Genomic DNA, 18,533 nt, shown 5'->3' on the forward strand with positions numbered 1-18,533 from the left:
GTGGTACCAGGGGAATGGTGTGGAGTGAGACGTCTTAATTTTTTATCCCCTCAGTTTAGCAGCGCCTGTCAACATGCGCCATCTAGTGGACAGAAGACCAACAGCAGCAAGAGGTCTTAGCTACAAGAGGCTTATCAAAATTTGAATCAGACATTCAGTGGAATAGTCTCAATTATATTGTAACATACAAGTTGATGTTAAGTCAAAGTTAAAGGTCACTCAAACACTCTACTACCACATATAGCCTACTACTGCTGCTACTAATTAGGCAATAATCTGGTCACTTCTGCAGAAATACATTTGGAAATCAATCATATTTGGTAAATTTGACCAGTTTTTATCACCAAAGCTAAGGCGCTCTGGTAATCCAATTTTACCATGTTTTTCTGCATTGTGCATGTATTAGTCTACTCACCCAGTCAGATTTATAATCCATCCTGATGTATCATGCTAGTCTGCCCATTATAATTAATGCATCTGTCATAGATGCACCTCTATCATGACTTCTACTGATGTAATTCTATAAAAACTGTATCTGTGCTCTTGAAAAGAATGAAGGAATCAGGTGTGGTTAAAATTTATTCAACATTCAAAAAGCTTTTTGTTTCAAATATACACAGCTAAAATACAAGCGTGTGACAAACAGTAGTAGTCTAATTTTTTTCTTTTTTTTTAAAGTGCAAATTGAGTTAAACAGAAAACACAAAATTACAACAAAAGTGAGCAAATTATATAATGAGTCCTTCTTTTTAATAAATACAATAGGAGAAACTGAGAAAATACACCATTTGGTTTCATGCATTGGTAATGTATTGCAGGAGAATGCTTTAATCTGTTGTCACTGTTGGCAAAGACAAAATAATACATTTCAGAGACACTGTTTCTGATGTCTCTGAAGCAATGTCTCAGTAACAGACGATGGAGGCAGGGCTGAGTTAAGTGTCAGCGTCACTTTAGGAAGTGACACTGTCAGTCTATTATGTCCCAAAAGGATGTTCTTTATTGCGTTTGTTGTGTATGACATTTTGCATACCATGAAACCGCTCCACTCATTTTCCCCTTCTCAAGTTGGCTTCATCTGAATTAAAGACAGAATGAAAGACTGGGTTAGGAGGACTCACCATTATTTCACGTGTATGTACTCATTCTATGCTAAGCTGTACTGTATCAAAGGTAAAACCAGTATCTCACTAGAGTAGTCCTCTGGTGTCATTGGTTGAGAGATGACCTTCCTAAGTGCCTCCAGCCATTCCCTCTGCTCCTGCTCCTGCTCACACGTAAACAGAAACTCTCTGAATGGAGTCTGCAGCGTGATGCCACAGCGCCACCGGCCCCCTCTCGTGCTCTTGCCGCTGCTCTCTGACACAGAGTAGCTGTGGCTCTCTGAGCCTATGAAGACAGCACCCAGCTCTGTAGCATCCTGAGAATGATACCACAAGCACAGGGAAGTGCTCAGTGAAAAACATGGGTGTGATCAACTGAAAACAATATGTTTGTTTCATGTCAGACTGATGTGAATAAGGCATAATCATTGTACTTTTTTATAACTGAGTGATAAAATCTAATCTCATCTAATCTTTGTAGACACAGTGCAGACACAATGACACACTATCTACAGTATTCTTTACCAGAGGAGTTTTAAAATATAGAAGCTTTCTGTCCGATGGGCACAGTGTGAACCACCTCTTCTTGAATGGCTCCCGTTGCTGACAACACACATACACAATAGAAAGAAAGAAAGAAAGAAAGAAAGAAAGAAAGAAAGAAAGAAAGAAAGAAAGAAAGAAAGAAAGAAAGAAAGAAAGAAAGAAAGAAAGAAAGAAAGGATCAAATTAATCTGTCATATAAAACCAAACAAACCCATATGTTTTTATATAGAATAAGGAAAGCTGACAGACCGTTGGTCCAGTTTTCTCCATGTATCCCTCCTTCAGACAGTGTCTTGTTAACTGAGGTATAAACTGTGTGAAGGGACATGAGAAATGATGAACAAAAGTCACAGTAAACATTTTAACAGTCCATTTCAATGTATGAAAACTGTCTCACATCAGTGTCTTGAAGAGTGGGGTGTTTCTTCTGAAGGTATGCCAATCGGGTCGCCCGGATAGCATTGAATAGAGATACAACATCCTACAGCATAAGGCATCAGATAAAGGATGGTATATCAAGCACATGAACTACAATCAATGCAGGTGTATTGTTTGGACAATTTCATACGTTTCAGGTATACATAATTCATAACGTCAGCTTTACTTGGACTACATTGTTATTCCTCTGTCATTCTCTCTAACAGTTGTGAGTTTCAGAGTTAACTGGCTCCACACATGCTCTGTGTGTGTGCTGTAGTTACCAAGACAGTAATCAAGTAATTTATCTGCTGAAAGTGGAAATGAAACAGCTCTTTAGCTGAGCTTACCTGACCCCTCTCATGGTAAACAAACAAATTCCTCGTACGCTTGTCCTGCAGGTAGGATATCTGCAGACCATGACTGTGGCCGATCTTCTCTGGCTGGAAAACTGCATTCAGATCCTTCATGCAGATGACAGCTTTGGGAACCTTGGACTGTTTTTTTTATGTGAAGGATGAGGTAGGATTTTAAAAGAAAACATTTTTGAGTGTAACCTAAATATGCCCATAAAACACTGTGGACAACTACTCACATCGTCTTTGACGAAGTATCTGAGTGTGAAATCTTTCCGGGACAGCACAAAGGTCCTTTTAAGAAACTGCTTGTTGTCTTTGCCCTTCTTCCATAGTGTCGATTCAAATGGATCTGGATCAGATATATCAAATTAACCATAAAGGGGAGACACCTTACGATCTGTGGAGAAAACTGATGCGGATTCATAAAGAAGAATACAATCTTTATGGTATTAATAGAGTAGTCAGTACCTTTATTATAAACTTGGTGAATGTAGTTATTTTCTCCTGTGAACTCCCTTCTTTCATACTTTGCACGTATCCATTGATCCTTGAGGACACTAAAAGCAGCATGGATGAAAAACAACTGTTTAAAAAATACGAGGCACAGCAAACATGTGGGCCTGCCATTGATAATAGCGTCTTTAGCAGAAGCTCCACCTCATTCCTGAACAGACATTGTTTGTTCCTCTTTCTCTGTGCTGCATGTGCAACAGGAGTGCCCACTGCCATTCACTAATTAGAGTATTTGTTGAGTCTTCACTTTTCACTTCCACTTAGCCAGTGGTGTGAATGGCTGTTTCAAGCGGTCACTCACATGCAGTCTTTTTGCTGTGGCTGGTAGAAGAAGGCAGGGATGCACTTCTCAAAAATGGCTCTGGCAGCAGAATTTCCCCTCTCCCGCATGAACTGAAACCCAAGATTTAAAAGGTTATACCAATACAAAAGAAATTATGCATGGTATGTAACTCATTTAGAAATCCTGCTTTGTTTTCCAAGCCAAAACTCATGATCAACAACAGATCAGAGATCAGAGTACTTTTTAAAAGAGATAGATAAGTATAATAAAAACACAGAAAGCAACTGTCAATGAAGATTTAAATAGAATAAATAATGAATACATGTTATATCTATTAGCTGTAATAAGATGAATCCAAACTGCAGGCCTTTACCTCTACTAGTGAATCTTCCCATAGGTCCAGACGTATTGATTTCACTCTGCTGACATCGGGTAAATTCCGATGCATCCCAGAGCAGTTGAGGCACACAAAGATACCGAGAGTGTAGGAGGCCCAGTCCGGATCTGTGGGCAAAAACAGTATTAGAAGGAACCAAATGAAGTACGAACTGTTTGACGGAAAACGTTAAAGTGCAAACAGATGTTTATTTCTGGGCCAACAGAGACTACAAATACAGGGGTAATGTCAGCAGTGAAATACACAAAATGAAAATTTGTTGTTTGTCTTTAAATATATATTTTCTCTCCCTCTCACTTTTCTCAGACAAACAGACACAAACACACTGTTTCCATTGCTCACACACTGCCCATGGCAGTGATGGCGACAAAAAGTGTTGGTAGTTGCAGGAGGAACAATGAGGTCATGCACAGTATACAGCAGCTCCACTTCCCCTTGTAAGAGTTGAATTTAAAACGTGACGATAACAATATAGTTTTGGAGATCAGTTAACAAACAACCTCACATGGCTCTGGGATAAAAGCTACAGTTTACCCATTACAATTCACTATTACCTGAAGAAAACATGAATTCATAAAGAGTTCAGGTGTTATGGTCTGTAATAGCTGAAATATGTATTGTTGAAAGTAAAAAAGAAACATGGAGTACTAATGTCCTGGTTAGAACAAATTAGTGCACTTACCAGGAGCTCCACAGTCAGCACACATGTTGTTACCTGGCTGCCGCACCAAATCGAGCAGGATTTTGTTATTTCTCTCCAGATTGGCCATAGGTGTTAGTCGTTTCCCCCTGTTAGAGTTGAGTCCCAACAAGAAATAGTACTAACTCCATGTCGATTTTAACCAGCTTGTGGTACAGAGCTAGTCTGCTCTGTAGCAGGTGAAAAACAACATTTCTTCTCGCAGACCAGCGGTCCAGCATTTCCTCTTAAAAGCACAGCATCATGCAGTTTATTGTTCTGCACACAAACACATAGGTCCAGAAATAACAGAGAAAGGAAGTGAAACAGACGTAACAGGGTGAATGACTTACAGGATCAGGCTGTTAGACTTATATGAAATTAGTTTGTGGTTCAGCTTGTGTGGGTGATGTGGCTTCATGCAGATTTACAGTATAATGTAGGCTACTATTCATTTTTTGAATTTAACTGAAAAGCAGGGTAGACATAACACAAACACATAACAAAACCATTATTAGAGACAATGCAGTGAAATACAATTAATGAATGGAACCTGTAAAAATATACATTTTAGACCAAAGAAGTGAGGTTTTAAAAGACCTGCACATCTGGTACAATTAGTTATACCTTAAAAAATACTATTGATGACCTTTTTGATCTAAGAACCTTGGATAGTGAACCATGTGTAGTTTTCGCAGTAGTTTGCTGGTAGTTCAAATTTATTCATGGGTGGTGACTGAAGTATTTAAGAGATTAGATTAGATTAAGTTTATTTGTCCCCCATGGGGAAATTTGTTTTCATAGACTGCACAATGAAGGACATACGTCACAAGACAGACAATGGTATAGGCTACACAACAACATCCACAGCAAAATAATAATGTTTAGCCATATTTTCTGTAGCCTACTGAAAATACAAATGATTTTGGGCCAGAGAAGGAGAGGAATGGTTGATTTATGTTCGTCATCAGGCAACACACCTGACCTTTGTGCAGTTCAAAGCCAAGGGTGGCGGTGTGGCTCAGTGCTCAGACAACAATGTCATTCTGGATATAAACATCCTGAATCAAGAATCACCATGGCCATTCTTATTGTATAAAACCAAGCTGGCATTCTTCACTCCTCCCCATGAATATTTTTTTCTTTTTTTTGTCTATGTAAATTACAATTATTTGTTTGTTTGTTTTTCGTGTGTGTGTGTGTGTGTGTGTGTGTGTGTGTGTGTGTGTGTGTGTGTTTGGCTTCTTTCCTGTGTGAAGCAATGAATAGATTGCAAAAGTACCTCCGGAGAACCAAGACACTGTCTGCATATCATTATTGATCCTGGAGCTACTAAACTGTATCAGACTGTAATTTTGATTCCTAGGGTCCCTGGTTCCTAGTGGTGGAAATACACTCATGTGGAAAAACATGAGTTAATTGCAGTAGAAGAAAATGTGAAACACTGAAATAAAGTGTAATAAAATATAAGTGTTGTTCTGTAGGCTATGAAAGATAGTGTTTGTGATGCTGTTGAAATGAGTTGAATCGTAGGAGGAGGTAGCTATACCTCTGATAATCGTTCTCTCATCAATGATATAATTAGTAATGTTAACATAAACCGTGGGTATCAATAAAGCATCGGACGAAATGCTACATACCGTATTTCCACACATGTCAATGGAAGAAAAAGGACCCCGGAACCAATGTAACGCGGGTTTGTTGTGCTGCACCGGTCGATTATTGAGCGTCGGACAACAACCAGAGGACGAAGCTGCTCCACCTGCATGATGCTATAGCTAAAAAACCATCTGTTATTTACTTCAACTAACAACAATGTGGGTCGCCAGGCGGTTTCTGTCCTCGGTCGTCCAGAGAAGTATGTGTTCACTGTGAAATGTTTTATCTTTACTGCCTGTTTTCTAACACCGCAGCGCACAGACCGCTAACGTTGAGCTAACACAGCCAGCTGCAAATGCTAATTTAAAGTTATAGAGGTTTAAATGTGAAAATGTCAAGTTTTAAATGTTTAAAGTTTGTGAAGGTAAGAGAAGAGAGTGAAGCGGTTTGACATTTATGTCCAAAAAACATGTTTCACTCTCGAAAGTGAATTTAGTTGATCTCAAGTTTCATGAGAATTGTGTTCAGATCAAACGAGATCATTATAAATTTGTTTTATACATGGGTTTTTGGTATCTACGAGCTACAACATGAGGTAGTAAACCGAGCATGAAAGTGCACCAATAATAGGGTAAGTTGAGCCATTTGCCCCTGTGCCACTTAATGAGTGTATTTTGGCTGTATTCTGGATGTTTATGATTACAGTACAATACATTCATGGAAACAGGCTAAGCTGTTTATGGTGAGGCCAAGCTTTACTTTCAAAGAGAAAGCTGAAAGATGAGAGATTCTTCTTCCCAAGATGTGATGTAATCGCAAAACTCCCCAAACCTCAGTGAGTTGGTGTGTCAGCAGCAGGTCCCAGCAGTTTGTGTTCACCTGTAACCTGGACAAGGGGGAGGTGGGAGATGGATGGAGGGAAGGAGGGGCTCAACTTGTGCCACAAGACCACTGTTCTTGGACATGCTATATTATCAAAACAGTTATGTTAACACCCATTCTGTTTGTTTGTAGGGATGCACAACATCCTGGGGCCTCATTTATCATTGTGGATACACGCTTTTTTACACGCTCTTTCCCCCATTTTGTGCGTACGCACTTTTCTCCGCCTAATTTGGGATCTATCAAACCAAAACTTGTCGGGAGTAAGAGCAAAAATTTACGACCAGTCCGACCATGGCGTACCGGCATTTACACGCTTTTTGAAGAACAAGAGGAATTGGCGACACCGCTGCAGAGTCAGAGAACTGCAGTATGCGAGGGAGAGAGGAGCGCGGACACTGTTTGAAGTAGCAAGTGGTGGTGATCATGACCCCCCCCCACCCCCCCCCACACACACACACACACCACCACCACCACCACCACCACCACCGCACACGTGTTGACGTCGGCACTTTACATGAAAAGCACAGCGACTCAGATTTTTCCCCTGTGCATTTACACTAGTTTGCTCCTAAATACTGGCTTTATAAAACGAATTTCGTTTTCTTTTGATATCATATTGATATTTTTCCCTTGCATGTAGGCTACAACTCTTCCACAACCAGTCTGTCCAGTCTGGAAAATAATTTCTGCGACGTGCGTGTGTTACGTAGCCAGACTGGACACACACAAGCAAGCAGCAAGCCCAATAATGTCGGCGCAAATCAAAGCAAATGAGAAAACATGATCGATATTTTTTGTGTGAATAATATTTATTGTATTTAACAAAAATGGGTGCTGCCCAACATCATTTTAGGAAAAGTCACAGACTGGTGGACTTCAATGTTTTTTTTTTTTTTTTTTTTTAATATGCACAAATGAAAATCAAATCTTCCAGTGAATGGAAGTTGGGGGTTAGTGGAAAGGGGTGCAAAGTAGTACTGACTGGCAGTGGAAACCCTGCTTTAAATTATTATGACATAATCTAAAATAAGGGGCAGAATAAATAGCCTATGATTCTTCTTCTTTCTGTTCTGTTTCATTTAGATTTGGGAGTTTTTTGTTTTTATTGTAGCCTTTCAATGCAAGATGATGTTTCTGACTGATATTGCCGTGTTACCGTGTATCTCGCTTTCAGAGAAATTCCGCTTCTTCCTCCGCTCTCCGTCCGTCTGTTGTCTTCACCGTCTTCCACTGACGTCATTCCACACGTTTCCAGAGTGCACATGGCTACTTAATATGCACGTAACTGATTTGCATTGACCACATATGGTTGTGTGGGGCTGTTTAGGGGGCTGGGTATGAGGCGTGTTCTCATCCACGCTTTTCTCAGGTCCGGTGTGATCTATCAAGGGAAATACCGTGCAGCCGTGTGTACGCGGAGTTTGATAGATCTGAAAAGAGTGTATATTTTTTGGTCGTACGCACATTTTGCCTTTCCGTCGTACTGAAAATTTAAGAGGACTTTTACACGCTCTTTGATAAATGAGGCCCCTGGGGCCTCATATATCATTGTGGATACACGATACACGCTTTTTTTACACGCTCTTTCCCCCATTTTGTGCGTACGCACTTTTCTCCGCCTAATTTGGGATCTATCAAACCAAAACTTGTCGGGAGTAAGAGCAAAAATTTACGACCAGTCCGACCATGGCGTACCGGCATTTACACGCTTTTTGAAGAACAAGAGGAATTGGCGACACCGCTGCAGAGTCAGAGAACTGCAGTATGCGAGGGAGAGAGGAGCGCGGACACTGTTTGAAGTAGCAAGTGGTGGTGATGATGACCCCCCCCCCACCACCACCACCACCGCCGCACACGTGTTGACGTCGGCACTTTACATGAAAAGCACAGCGACTCAGATTTTTCCCCTGTGCATTTACACTAGTTTGCTCCTAAATACTGGCTTTATAAAACGAATTTCGTTTTCTTTTGATATCATATTGATATTTTCACCCTGCATGTAGGCTACACCTCTTCCACAACCAGTCTGTCCAGTCTGGAAAATAATTTCTGCGACGTGCGTGTGTTACGTAGCCAGACTGGACACACACAAGCAAGCAGCAAGCACAATAATGTCGGCGCAAATCAAAGCAAATGAGAAAACATGATCCATATTTTTTGTGTGAATAATATTTATTGTATTTAACAAAACTGGGTGCTGCCCAACATCATTTTAGGAAAAGTCACAGACTGGTGGACTTCAATGTTTTTTTGTTTTTTTTTTAAATATAGGCTATAGCTATGCACAAATGAAAATCAAAGTCTTCCAGTGAACGGAAAGGGGTGCAAAGTAGTACTGACTGGCAGTGGAAACCCTGCTTTAAATTATTATGACATAATCTAAAATAAGGGGCAGAATAAATATGATTCTTCTTCTTTCTGTTCTGTTTCATTTAGATTTGGGAGTTTTTTGTATTTATTGAAGCCTTTCAATGCAAGATGATGTTTCTGACTGATACTGCCGTGTTACCGTGTATCTCGCTTTCAGAGAAATTCCGCTTCTTCCTCCGCTCTCCGTCCGTCTGTTGTCTTCACCGTCTTCCACTGACGTCATTCCACACGTTTCCAGAGTGCACATGGCTACTTAATATGCACGTAACTGATTTGCATTGACCACATATGGTTGCGTGGGGCCGTTTAGGGGGCTGGGTATGAGGCGTGTTCTCATCCACGCTTTTCTCAGGTCCGGTGTGATCTATCAAGGGAAATACCATGCAGCCTGTGTACGCGGAGTTTGATAGATCTGAAAAGAGTGTATATTTTTTGGTCGTACGCACATTTTGCCTTTCCGTCGTACTGAAAATTTAAGAGGACTTTTACACGCTCTTTGATAAATGAGGCCCCTGGCTGGAATATATGCAGATATGTTAGTTAGCAACAAAACTATAATTGAGATGAACATGAATATGAAAAGATGTTAATCTTACCCCACTCTCCCCTACTTTGTCTTCATAGGGCAGTACGCCGGGCAGTGTGGTTTGTTCCGGGGACCTCGGCACGGCGCCCTCCCCGAGCTGGAGCTGCGGTATCTCCAGTGCACATGCTGCTGGAGGAGCCGGGTACCGGTGGCCGGCTTTGAGACCCTGAACGCCACCCTCTCCTCCACCTCTGAGCCCTGCAAGGACGAAGCCAACCGACCTCTGGACGCCTGCTACACCTCCGAGCAACGAGACACAATCCTCCAGCTGCTCAACAACGCCTCGCCGGCAGAGCTGGCCGACGTCAAGCTCCTCAGAGGCCGCAAGTCGCTCAACATTGTGGAGTACAGGACTAAAAACGGACCCTTTAAAAATCTGGAGAGCGTGGTGAACGTACCTCTGCTCAAACACAAAAGTGCTGTCATAGTCTTCAACTCCATCCTCAACCCGGTGAAGAAGGAGAAGAAAGTGAGGATCCAGCTGGCCAAGTTTATCAGGCCAGAGGTGGACAGGTCCTGGTTGGAGGTGAGGCTCTGCTCCCGTCTGCGTGAATTTAATGATCACACTCAGCTAGACGTCGACACACAAATTAAAGTGGGTTGTCATGGGTTTAATTCATCACACAAAGCTGTAATTGTAGTTTCTGTCTGCCTGAAACACAGGCATGGGTATAAATCAAGACAAGAAAGTCTGACTGTTTGTAAAAATGTTTTGGTATTCACCTTATTTCATTCAACGATGTTAACTGTGAAAAGGGAAATGCAAAAAATTCACTTTTTTTCCCCATTTGTTTATTCAGGATGCCAATTCCATAGTGTCAATAATATGCGGAACTAATAAAGTTGCCTGGGCACATGTGGACCGTGGGATGACTTTACTGGATTGGCAGCAGCTCGATTGTCCCAACTTCTTGAAGGGAACATACATGGCTTCCTCTTACCTGAATGACGTGAGTAACACCACCAGTCTGTTATTACTTAAAGTTTACTGTCATTGTTAAGCCATATAACAGCCATTTACCTTGTGTTGTTACTTCGTTGTTTGGGTGGATGTCACCTTACACAATCTAAACCCATCCTCTGCTGCACAATTTGTAATTTTTCCTTTTCTGCCAACAGGTTTCTGCAGTCGTGTCAACGCTCCCGTCTGCTGACTTCTACATTATAGAGAAATCTTCTATCTCGGTGCAGAATACTGCCCTGTTCCCCATTATGGCCCACATGAGGACAGTGGAGGCCATGCTGTTTGCTCTGCTGGAGCCCAAAGTCTCATCACCAGAGGCCAATATTCCTCCCAGGTAGGAAAAAGGAATAAAACATCAATAGTGACTGTTTTTAACTTCAACATTCACCATTAAATCAAATTAAATCATGCTCATTTAATACCAAACATGCTTCAGCTTTTCATTTTAAATCAAGAACTCTTAAGTGAACATACATTAAATGACCCAACAATTTCTTTACTCCACTGCAGAGTTTTGAACATGATGCGAACTGCCGTGGGACGCCACTTTGGACTAATGGTGGGGGAGTGTCGGACCAGCGGGGCACAGGCAGTTCGTCGGCTAATGACCGAGTCGGTGACTCAAAAGCTTCCCAGGATAAACTTTCCCCAAGAGCTGCTGGTCAAGTACAGGAACTCCTTCCAGTTGGGGAGCAGGAGAGGAGGAGAGGAGCTCTGTGATGCTCTGCTCCAGGCTGTAGCTTTTTATGAGCTGCTCAGTGAATCCTCCAGTTAGCTGCCACCTGGACCCACGTCACACCCTGCTGACTGTGCACCAAAACCCACTGACCTCTGAAGTGGCATCCTGAGCCTTCCTGTATCCCTGGACAGACAGGGTGGTAACGGTTGGCTTATTTAAAGTATTTTATATACCTAAGGTTACATTAAACACTCAAGACTTATTTTGCTATGGTGATTTGTTATTTCTACTGCTGATCTTGGACACTTGAACAAACCAAGTGATGTTTGCCACCCCCTCTTTCATGTTGGTTTGCAGAAACTTAGAATAACAATTTTAGAAAAAATACCTCTTGCTTGTCATGTCTGTGTGAACAATCATCAATAACTTTGCAAGATCAAGAAGAATTTACAAAAATGTATGTTTTATTTATACTTCATGGTTGCACTTACATGTAAATAAAACCTCATTTGATTTCACATCACAAGTGTGTAAAATCCATTTGAAAAAGAGTGTTTTTTTAAAATAAAATTAATGCACAGTTGAATAAATATGGATGGAGTAAGTTGAGGTAGTCCAGATCTTTCTAAGAGAAATCTTCTGCCAGGAGTTGGAAGGTTGACTTTGACAGGCCAAGGTGTACGCTGCTGAGGTAGTTCAGACACCTGTGGTGGAGGATAAATTATTTGGATGTTAAGTAAGTGCATTCAATCATCAAATTTATGCCTAATAACTGACCACATTTTAATCCAACAATGGCAATGATTATGGAGGATTTAACGCTAGCTGGCTTGGACCTAAAAAAACAACCACCATCATCTGCCTTCCACTGTCCCAATAAACATCTGATGTTAGACTTTTGTTGTTATTATAACCCATGAAGTAAGAAATAGTCACACTGAAGTTTGTACACATCTGTAGAAAATTCATTTAAACCTGAGTGTTGTGTCTGGCTCACCTGACCGACTCTGCTTTCTGTTGCTGTGCTCTGTGAAAGCGACAGATGGAGCGGAGGACCGGCATGTAGTCAACACTGACAGCTTGTCTGTTCCCCAGCAGGCTGAAGGATTTGTTGCTGAGCACCGTCCTGCTCAGCTCGTACCTTTTCTGGGACAGACTGGAGGGAGAGGCCCAAAGTCAAACATGGTGGAAATCGACCTTTTTTGTTTGTTTCGCCTCTCCAGATGCCAGGAAAAATAAGAAGAGTGTGATATAGGAGCCAAATCCATTCTGGTGCCTCATCCCCCTGATAGTCTACTGAAAAATTTGGCATCCAAATTAGGATAGTTTATGTAAAGACAAATAAAATCTACATCATGGACGAATCTAGATTGGTCAGGTTACAAACCAAAATACCACATAGTAAACTACTTGAATCAATGTTCAGGAGAGGAGCTATAAAATAGGCTCACCTTTGTGTACAATGAAGTTGAAAGCCAAATCTGAGGCTCTGTCTTTTGGAAGTGTTGGGGAACATCAGTCTTTCCATCAGCGTCTCCAGCTTTTTATCCTCCAGGTCCTGGCTGTGATTTTGGGCCTCGGTCCACGCCTCGCACACTCGCCACCGGCATCTGTGAAAGCCCAAGCCCTCGGCAGCGGCCTGAATATCCACCATCCTCTCCTGACTCCAGCTCCTGTCCAACTCCTCACTCGTCTCGTCCAGCAAACTGTCCTTTATCTCTGCCCCTGTCCAGGCAAACGCCTCAGGTCTGCATGAGCCTGAAACGAGCTGTGCTGCAGCTGGCACAGTGGCGTCTAGGTACGACATGAGGTCAAAGAAGTCAGTCAGGGCGTTTAAAGAGTCAGTTTCCACTTGGGTGGATATTTCTCCAGTCTTGTTAATTGACCTGGGGTGTCTAGAACGAGCCCCGTTTAATGATGATGAGGTGCTTTGAGGTTTGTGTGTTGGAGTGGGACGTGACGTGGTGTCAGACACTGTTGCATTGTATTTCCTTCTACTGAGCCTGGAGTTATTCCTAACAGATTTCCTGTTGGTCGCTGATTTTCCTGGGCTGACATTTCGATCGAGCTGCTGGAAGTGAGGATCGGTGCCCGAGGTTGGCAGCTCACTCAGCAGCCCAGAACAAATAACCTTGTCCAGGTAGTGGACTGAAATTTCATTGGCGCCGACGGGCAGAAGGAGCTCCAGGTTGGTGTAGAGAAGAGGCACACCTCCTCTCCAGCTCTCAGCTAGGAGGCTCAGGAGCTTGTTCGTGGCTGTTTCAGACCAGTGTTGACACTGAAAAATCACAGACAAATTACTGACAAAGGACATTTTTCCATAGGGAAAAGCTTACCATGTTTAATTATAGATACAGATAAATATAGGTCCTTGCCTTTAGAAGGTTGAAAAGTTGGTTTTGGGTAACAGACTGAAGACCAAGCATGGTGGCAGTGCAACCTGTGTCACATGGAGGAGGACAGGAGTCTGAAGTCTCTCCTCCTCCAGCATCACTTGAGTCTAGATTCGTTAGAACGGAGAGAAACGTCCTGAAAATCTGTACTGGCATTGAGAGCTTTTGTGTCTGTAAGAGGCCCTGACTGATACTCACACTGTGCGTGATTAGGTAAACCTCTGTTCAGAAGTGCCTGTCCTCCACCGCTGAGCACCCAGAGCTGTAGCTGCAGCAGACAGCGTCTGACGTCACCACATGTGAGTCTGAGGAGGCTGCAAACATCATCCAGCTCCAGTCGCATGTTCTCAGCCAAACACACCAGCTGCAGGTAGCTACAGACGCTCACCTGGGAACACATCAAGTACGTAAGTTTATGACAATTCGTTATAACTTGTTATAAACTTTGTGGTTGTTTTTGCCTTTTGATTTTCAATGAAATTTTAAATAACGATGATAATGATGATGTGACCTTTGTTGCAGCCTGTACCAGACAAACATGTTTACACTTGGGTATTGTTCCTAACCATATTGCAACTTTGATTATATTTCGATAACATGTGTGGGGAGCCTTTGGGTTTGGGTTTGTTTGTTTGTACAAGAATAGAGAGATAAAAATTTCACTCACCACTGATGGGGTTTTGAAAATGACTTCGTCCAAGCTGCAGTTGAATCTCTCTCTGAACAAGGGATCTAAAGAGGATATTTACTTTGCATCACAGCTTGTCATCAAATCTATTCTATTCTAAAATTACAGTGTGTGCATTTACCATTGGTGGTCAGAATGACTGGCCTTTTAGTGGTTGTCATGAAAGTTTTGATGGCTGCGAGGAAACCAACATCATCGTTGAATATGACATCAACCTGTGGGAACCGACAGTTGCAAACAGATCAACTCAGCCCAAACATTAAATTATAGATCTTACAGTGTCAGATTGCCAAATTTTGGTTTACCTCTTCAAATAGAATGAGTGATGTGGCTGTCCGTTTGCTCTGTGGCCTTGTTTGATCACAGCCTGGTGATGGGCTGCCCGATTTCTTGCTGTCTGGTTTCTCGGATGGCAACGGGCCACCAGAGTGTAAGTGATCTGCTTTGGCCTTCATCTTAAAGTAGTTGGCCAAAGTGACTGTGGCTGGACGAGCTTTTCCTTTGCGACCAGAGCGGCCAAAGTTCTGTACCGTCCTCTTTTTTGTGGTAGAGATGACATTTTTAAGAGGCACTGTTTTTCCTGTTAAAAAATCCAAATGCCTGTTAAAGTTATTATCATTGAAGTCTCCATTACTTTAAATCAAATGTCACATCATGAATTTGTTTTTAACGTTTTAACACAACACAACTGTTGTGTTGAGTCAGTATTCAGATAAAGGCCCTGTCTATCTCAGTCTCTACCATCTCCATCTCCTACCAGGGTAAGGCTCAGGTTTAGGGGTGCGGCTGCTGTTGCTGAGATAAGCGGGTTTCAGTGGGTCTTTGCCCAGCGTCTCCACTAGGTGGGACTGGGTAGCCTCCGTCAGCTGGGACAGAACATGGCGGCCACTGCGCTGCGAAGAGCAGTTCACCTCAAACACCTTTGATTAGAAAGACAAAGAAAATGTTAAATTAAATGTTGATCACTGTTAAATAAACATGACCTGAGAGGATTACTGTCATGAAAGCAGCCTAGGACCTGGTGAAACCTGGGTCCAGTGGGGGCCACAACATATAAAGAAAAGAGAAGATGATGATGATTTTTAATGTTCCCTTTTGACTTGATTTCATTTTTGAGTCATCAGTGTAACTCTTCATCTTTGTGACTAATATTCCTGATCTTTCAAGGAGACGGGTGAGATAAAAATGACAGGAGGAATCATTTCATTGAGCTACAACAGCACAAGGACAGATGGAAATATTTGTCATCTCTCACCTGTGACTGACATATTTCTGTAAATAACAGTAAATATGTCCTTAATGATCAGAATAATATGAAGGAAATATACAGCAATATCACACACTGGTTTCACTTCACTTGATTTATGGATGATTTTGTCAAGCAGTCAGTGGTGTAGACACTGATGAGAGAATAATTTTAGACTACACATAGAGAGTTGTGCTGCTGGCTTTAAATATTTTGCCAAATAGCTTTTTAATAGCAATGTCTAAAACATTACTTTTCATTTATATTACTTATTTATAGTAAGTCTGTTCAAACGGTTTTAAAACGTTTTTTTTTTTCTTTTTTCATTTTTGTACATTCGTTTTCTCATAAAATGTATGATAAAAATCTGACACCACAGATGTTGTTTAGTGGTGGGCTCTATTGAAACATATTGGACCTTATTCTGACCTTGAAGCCAAGTTCCTGAGCGCAGGCGTACACTGAGGCAGTCTTCCCCACACCTGGGGGTCCTGTTATGAGCATGGTGTTGCACAGTGGATCCTCTCTGTTGTCCTCTGCCCCAGCCTCACCTTGGAAGTCACCACAGTCCCACAAGTCTGCACAGAAGGACAGTCATTACTGAAAAAACTCCTCCTGGGAAATCTTGAAATTAAACTATATTTTCAAAGACCAAATGTTATTATGGACCCTTGATTATATCAATGCTACTTTGGCGTTCCAACACTTAGTGAAGCCTAAAGATCAGGTGCCCATAATCGAAACTATGGTATCTTACTTTTTTTTTTAAGATTGGGGGTGGGGGTGGGGGTGGGGTGGGAACAGGTAACTATGCAGAAGGCCAACCTGTACATCTGTTATTATAATAAAAAGAGCTTGAAAAGAAAAGAAATGGGGTGATGGTGTAGTGGTGTGGTGACACAAAAACAATCAATCTTGTGACAAATATTGAGTCCTGGCTCATTTCAAGTCACATTAAAAATGTAACCCTGAGTAGAGGTAAAAGATTAAAGGTAATGAGAGACAAATTACTGCATATACCACTGCTGCTCTCTTCATCTTTCCTTTCCTCCATTTTTCTCCTTTCGTCACAGTCGGCTCGTAGTTTCCATTTCTTCAACCAACTGGAGTCAAGACAAAAATCGAAAGAAAAAAGTTGTACTTAAACTGATTTCAAATCCAATATGTGAGTGAGAGGATGACAGAGCAAACAAACAAAACTCACCTGTGCAGTTTATTCACTTGGACAGAGTTGCCGATGACTTCACTTGAACACTGAGGATGGTACTTGTCTGTCCAGAGAACATCCTCAAAACTGGAATCTAGACAAAAGGGAAGAAGTTTTATTTTCTGTTCTTAAAAGGACACAAATAAAACTTAGGAATACAAATGCATCATTGTCAGGGAGGTTTACCTCTGTGAAGAATATCACAAGTCATCAGTGGCTGACCAACAGATTCTTTGTTGTCTGTCCTTTCTGAGTTTGGCTCACAGTTGTTCGACTGAGCTTTTAGGCTCTCACTTTGCTGCCTCAGTCTGTGGCTGCGACTTAGCTTACTGGTCCTAGGCTGATTCTTTACAAGCACAACTTGACTTTCCTGGACACACTGCGCTGAAAGGCGACTTTGATCCACACCAACAGCATCCTCTGCAGTCAGACTACACCTCAGACGCTTGGACGACCTCTCTGAACTTCCATCTTCTCGTTTCCTCTTCTCTTTGAGGTGGTTCTGCTGGGATCTTTCTACATGTACTTTGGGTGGGATATAGGAGAGCTTTTCAAGTGAACAGAAAGAATGAATTTTACCTGTGGATCCCAAATCCTGCAGGTTTTCACTTGCCTTCTTCTGCAAAGTGCTGAACACTTCGTGGACTGGAAATGCGGGATTAGATGCTTTGATTTCTTCTAGACATTTGTGCAGAGCTGAGGTTGAAAACCGTAATCTCGAGGTGGACAGACTAAACCCAACTTTCTCTTTGAGGTGAGACACTGTGGAGGATGATGACACCTGAATCTGACTCTTCACCTCTCGCACACCCTCCCTCTGAGGAGGAACTACTTTCTGCCCCACTTTGCCATTACTGCTCCTTTTACTCTCGCTCTGCCGTAAGAAAATAGGCGCGATTTTAATGTCTTTAGCGCAGCAGGGCTTTTTCTTCTGCTCCTGCAACAGTTGAGTCTCTCGTGTGGAGATGCCTGCAGCAGCAACAACAACATTTGAGCCGTACTTGTCACCTGCAGCCGCCGGCGAGGCTGAACCTCCCTCTGCTGATGTTTTATCATCGTCACAGCTCGACTCTGATAACAGCAGCGTTGTTACCTCGGTGGGTTGTGTTTGGCCTTTGCTCTGGCAGGTTGTATCCTTGAAGTTTTTGTTTCGTTTGAGTTTGTTTCGCATCGTAAAGTAGCTCAAACACTGTCCGGAGGCATTTTGACTTTGGCGCTTGGCTGTGACGTCAATTTGCGCGACGTTAACTTCATCCGAGCAAAGCCACAGTACTGTAAATTTTAATTTACTTTTACGCGAACGGGGCTTGTTATATTATGTTATCATTACACTCCTTTAGGAAAAAGTATGAATACATCTTTAAAACATCCAGACTGACGTGCAGAGACGTTAAAAATCTGCCAAAGGAGCTTTTAGTTGAGCCAAAGATTGTTTATGTGCATACAAACTACACTGATGCGCCATAGTACAGTTTAGCGGAGATGATAAGTCCACTCTAAATCCAGTGTATCAGAGGTGACATGACGATTGATGCATAAGAAAACAAGTTGCCTTCCCCCTCCATTAAAAAAAAAAAAATCATCTTGCAGCAGCTTCTCTAATGTTCTGGTTGTTGTTT

The 18,533-nt window shown here is 42.0% G+C and overlaps 3 protein-coding genes across 3 annotated transcripts; 1 reads left to right on the forward strand and 2 right to left on the reverse strand.

Annotated features, from left to right (window-relative positions):
* Positions 1–562: 562 nt before the first annotated feature.
* On the reverse strand, positions 563–4,646 carry LOC146991569 (arf-GAP with dual PH domain-containing protein 2-like). Its single transcript, XM_085774681.1, has 11 exons — positions 4,301–4,646; positions 3,595–3,725; positions 3,240–3,331; positions 2,894–2,982; positions 2,662–2,774; positions 2,417–2,563; positions 2,047–2,130; positions 1,899–1,961; positions 1,629–1,706; positions 1,192–1,420; positions 563–1,078 (listed from the first exon to the last, which is right to left on the reverse strand). The coding sequence occupies exons 1-11, from the start codon at positions 4,386–4,388 to the stop codon at positions 1,050–1,052; spliced, it is 1,143 nt and encodes a 380-aa protein (XP_085630807.1). The 5' UTR covers positions 4,389–4,646; the 3' UTR covers positions 563–1,049.
* A 1,371-nt stretch (positions 4,647–6,017) lies between these two features.
* tefm (transcription elongation factor, mitochondrial) lies at positions 6,018–11,917 on the forward strand. The gene is made up of 5 exons (XM_085774693.1): positions 6,018–6,155; positions 9,776–10,263; positions 10,538–10,687; positions 10,857–11,035; positions 11,212–11,917. The coding sequence occupies exons 1-5, from the start codon at positions 6,113–6,115 to the stop codon at positions 11,474–11,476; spliced, it is 1,125 nt and encodes a 374-aa protein (XP_085630819.1). The 5' UTR covers positions 6,018–6,112; the 3' UTR covers positions 11,477–11,917.
* An 87-nt stretch (positions 11,918–12,004) lies between these two features.
* Positions 12,005–18,136, reverse strand: atad5b (ATPase family AAA domain containing 5b). The gene is made up of 14 exons (XM_085774706.1): positions 17,494–18,136; positions 17,101–17,430; positions 16,912–17,008; positions 16,728–16,810; positions 16,137–16,285; positions 15,219–15,381; positions 14,767–15,041; positions 14,583–14,676; positions 14,441–14,505; positions 13,972–14,161; positions 13,756–13,880; positions 12,832–13,658; positions 12,378–12,536; positions 12,005–12,084 (listed from the first exon to the last, which is right to left on the reverse strand). The coding sequence occupies exons 1-14, from the start codon at positions 18,083–18,085 to the stop codon at positions 12,006–12,008; spliced, it is 3,228 nt and encodes a 1,075-aa protein (XP_085630832.1). The 5' UTR covers positions 18,086–18,136; the 3' UTR covers position 12,005.
* Positions 18,137–18,533: the final 397 nt, after the last annotated feature.

Source organism: Trachurus japonicus, chromosome 1 (genome assembly GCF_045865225.1).
Source record: "Trachurus japonicus isolate A0001 chromosome 1, Traja_1.0".
In the NCBI taxonomy this organism is placed as follows: Eukaryota; Metazoa; Chordata; class Actinopteri; order Carangiformes; family Carangidae; genus Trachurus; species Trachurus japonicus.

Bases quoted from the DNA above. Each gene is read 5' to 3' on its own strand.
- tefm (XM_085774693.1), top strand. From the start codon at position 6,113: ATGTGGGTCGCCAGGCGGTTTCTGTCCTCGGTCGTCCAGAGAA. The intron at 6,156-9,775 runs GTATGTGTTCAC...TTGTCTTCATAG, and splicing joins GTCCTCGGTCGTCCAGAGAA to GGCAGTACGCCGGGCAGTGT. The intron at 10,264-10,537 runs GTGAGGCTCTGC...TTGTTTATTCAG, and splicing joins TGGACAGGTCCTGGTTGGAG to GATGCCAATTCCATAGTGTC.
- LOC146991569 (XM_085774681.1), bottom strand. From the start codon at position 4,388: ATGGCCAATCTGGAGAGAAATAACAAAATCCTGCTCGATTTGGTGCGG. The intron at 3,332-3,594 runs GTAAAGGCCTGC...CTTGGGTTTCAG, and splicing joins GGGAAGATTCACTAGTAGAG to TTCATGCGGGAGAGGGGAAA. The intron at 1,079-1,191 runs GTGAGATACTGG...TCTTTAATTCAG, and splicing joins GACACCAGAGGACTACTCTA to ATGAAGCCAACTTGAGAAGG.
- atad5b (XM_085774706.1), bottom strand. From the start codon at position 18,085: ATGCGAAACAAACTCAAACGAAACAAAAACTTCAAGGATACAACCTGC. The intron at 17,431-17,493 runs GTAAAATTCATT...AAGTACATGTAG, and splicing joins GCAGGATTTGGGATCCACAG to AAAGATCCCAGCAGAACCAC. The intron at 14,677-14,766 runs GTAAACCAAAAT...CGGTTCCCACAG, and splicing joins CACTCATTCTATTTGAAGAG to GTTGATGTCATATTCAACGA.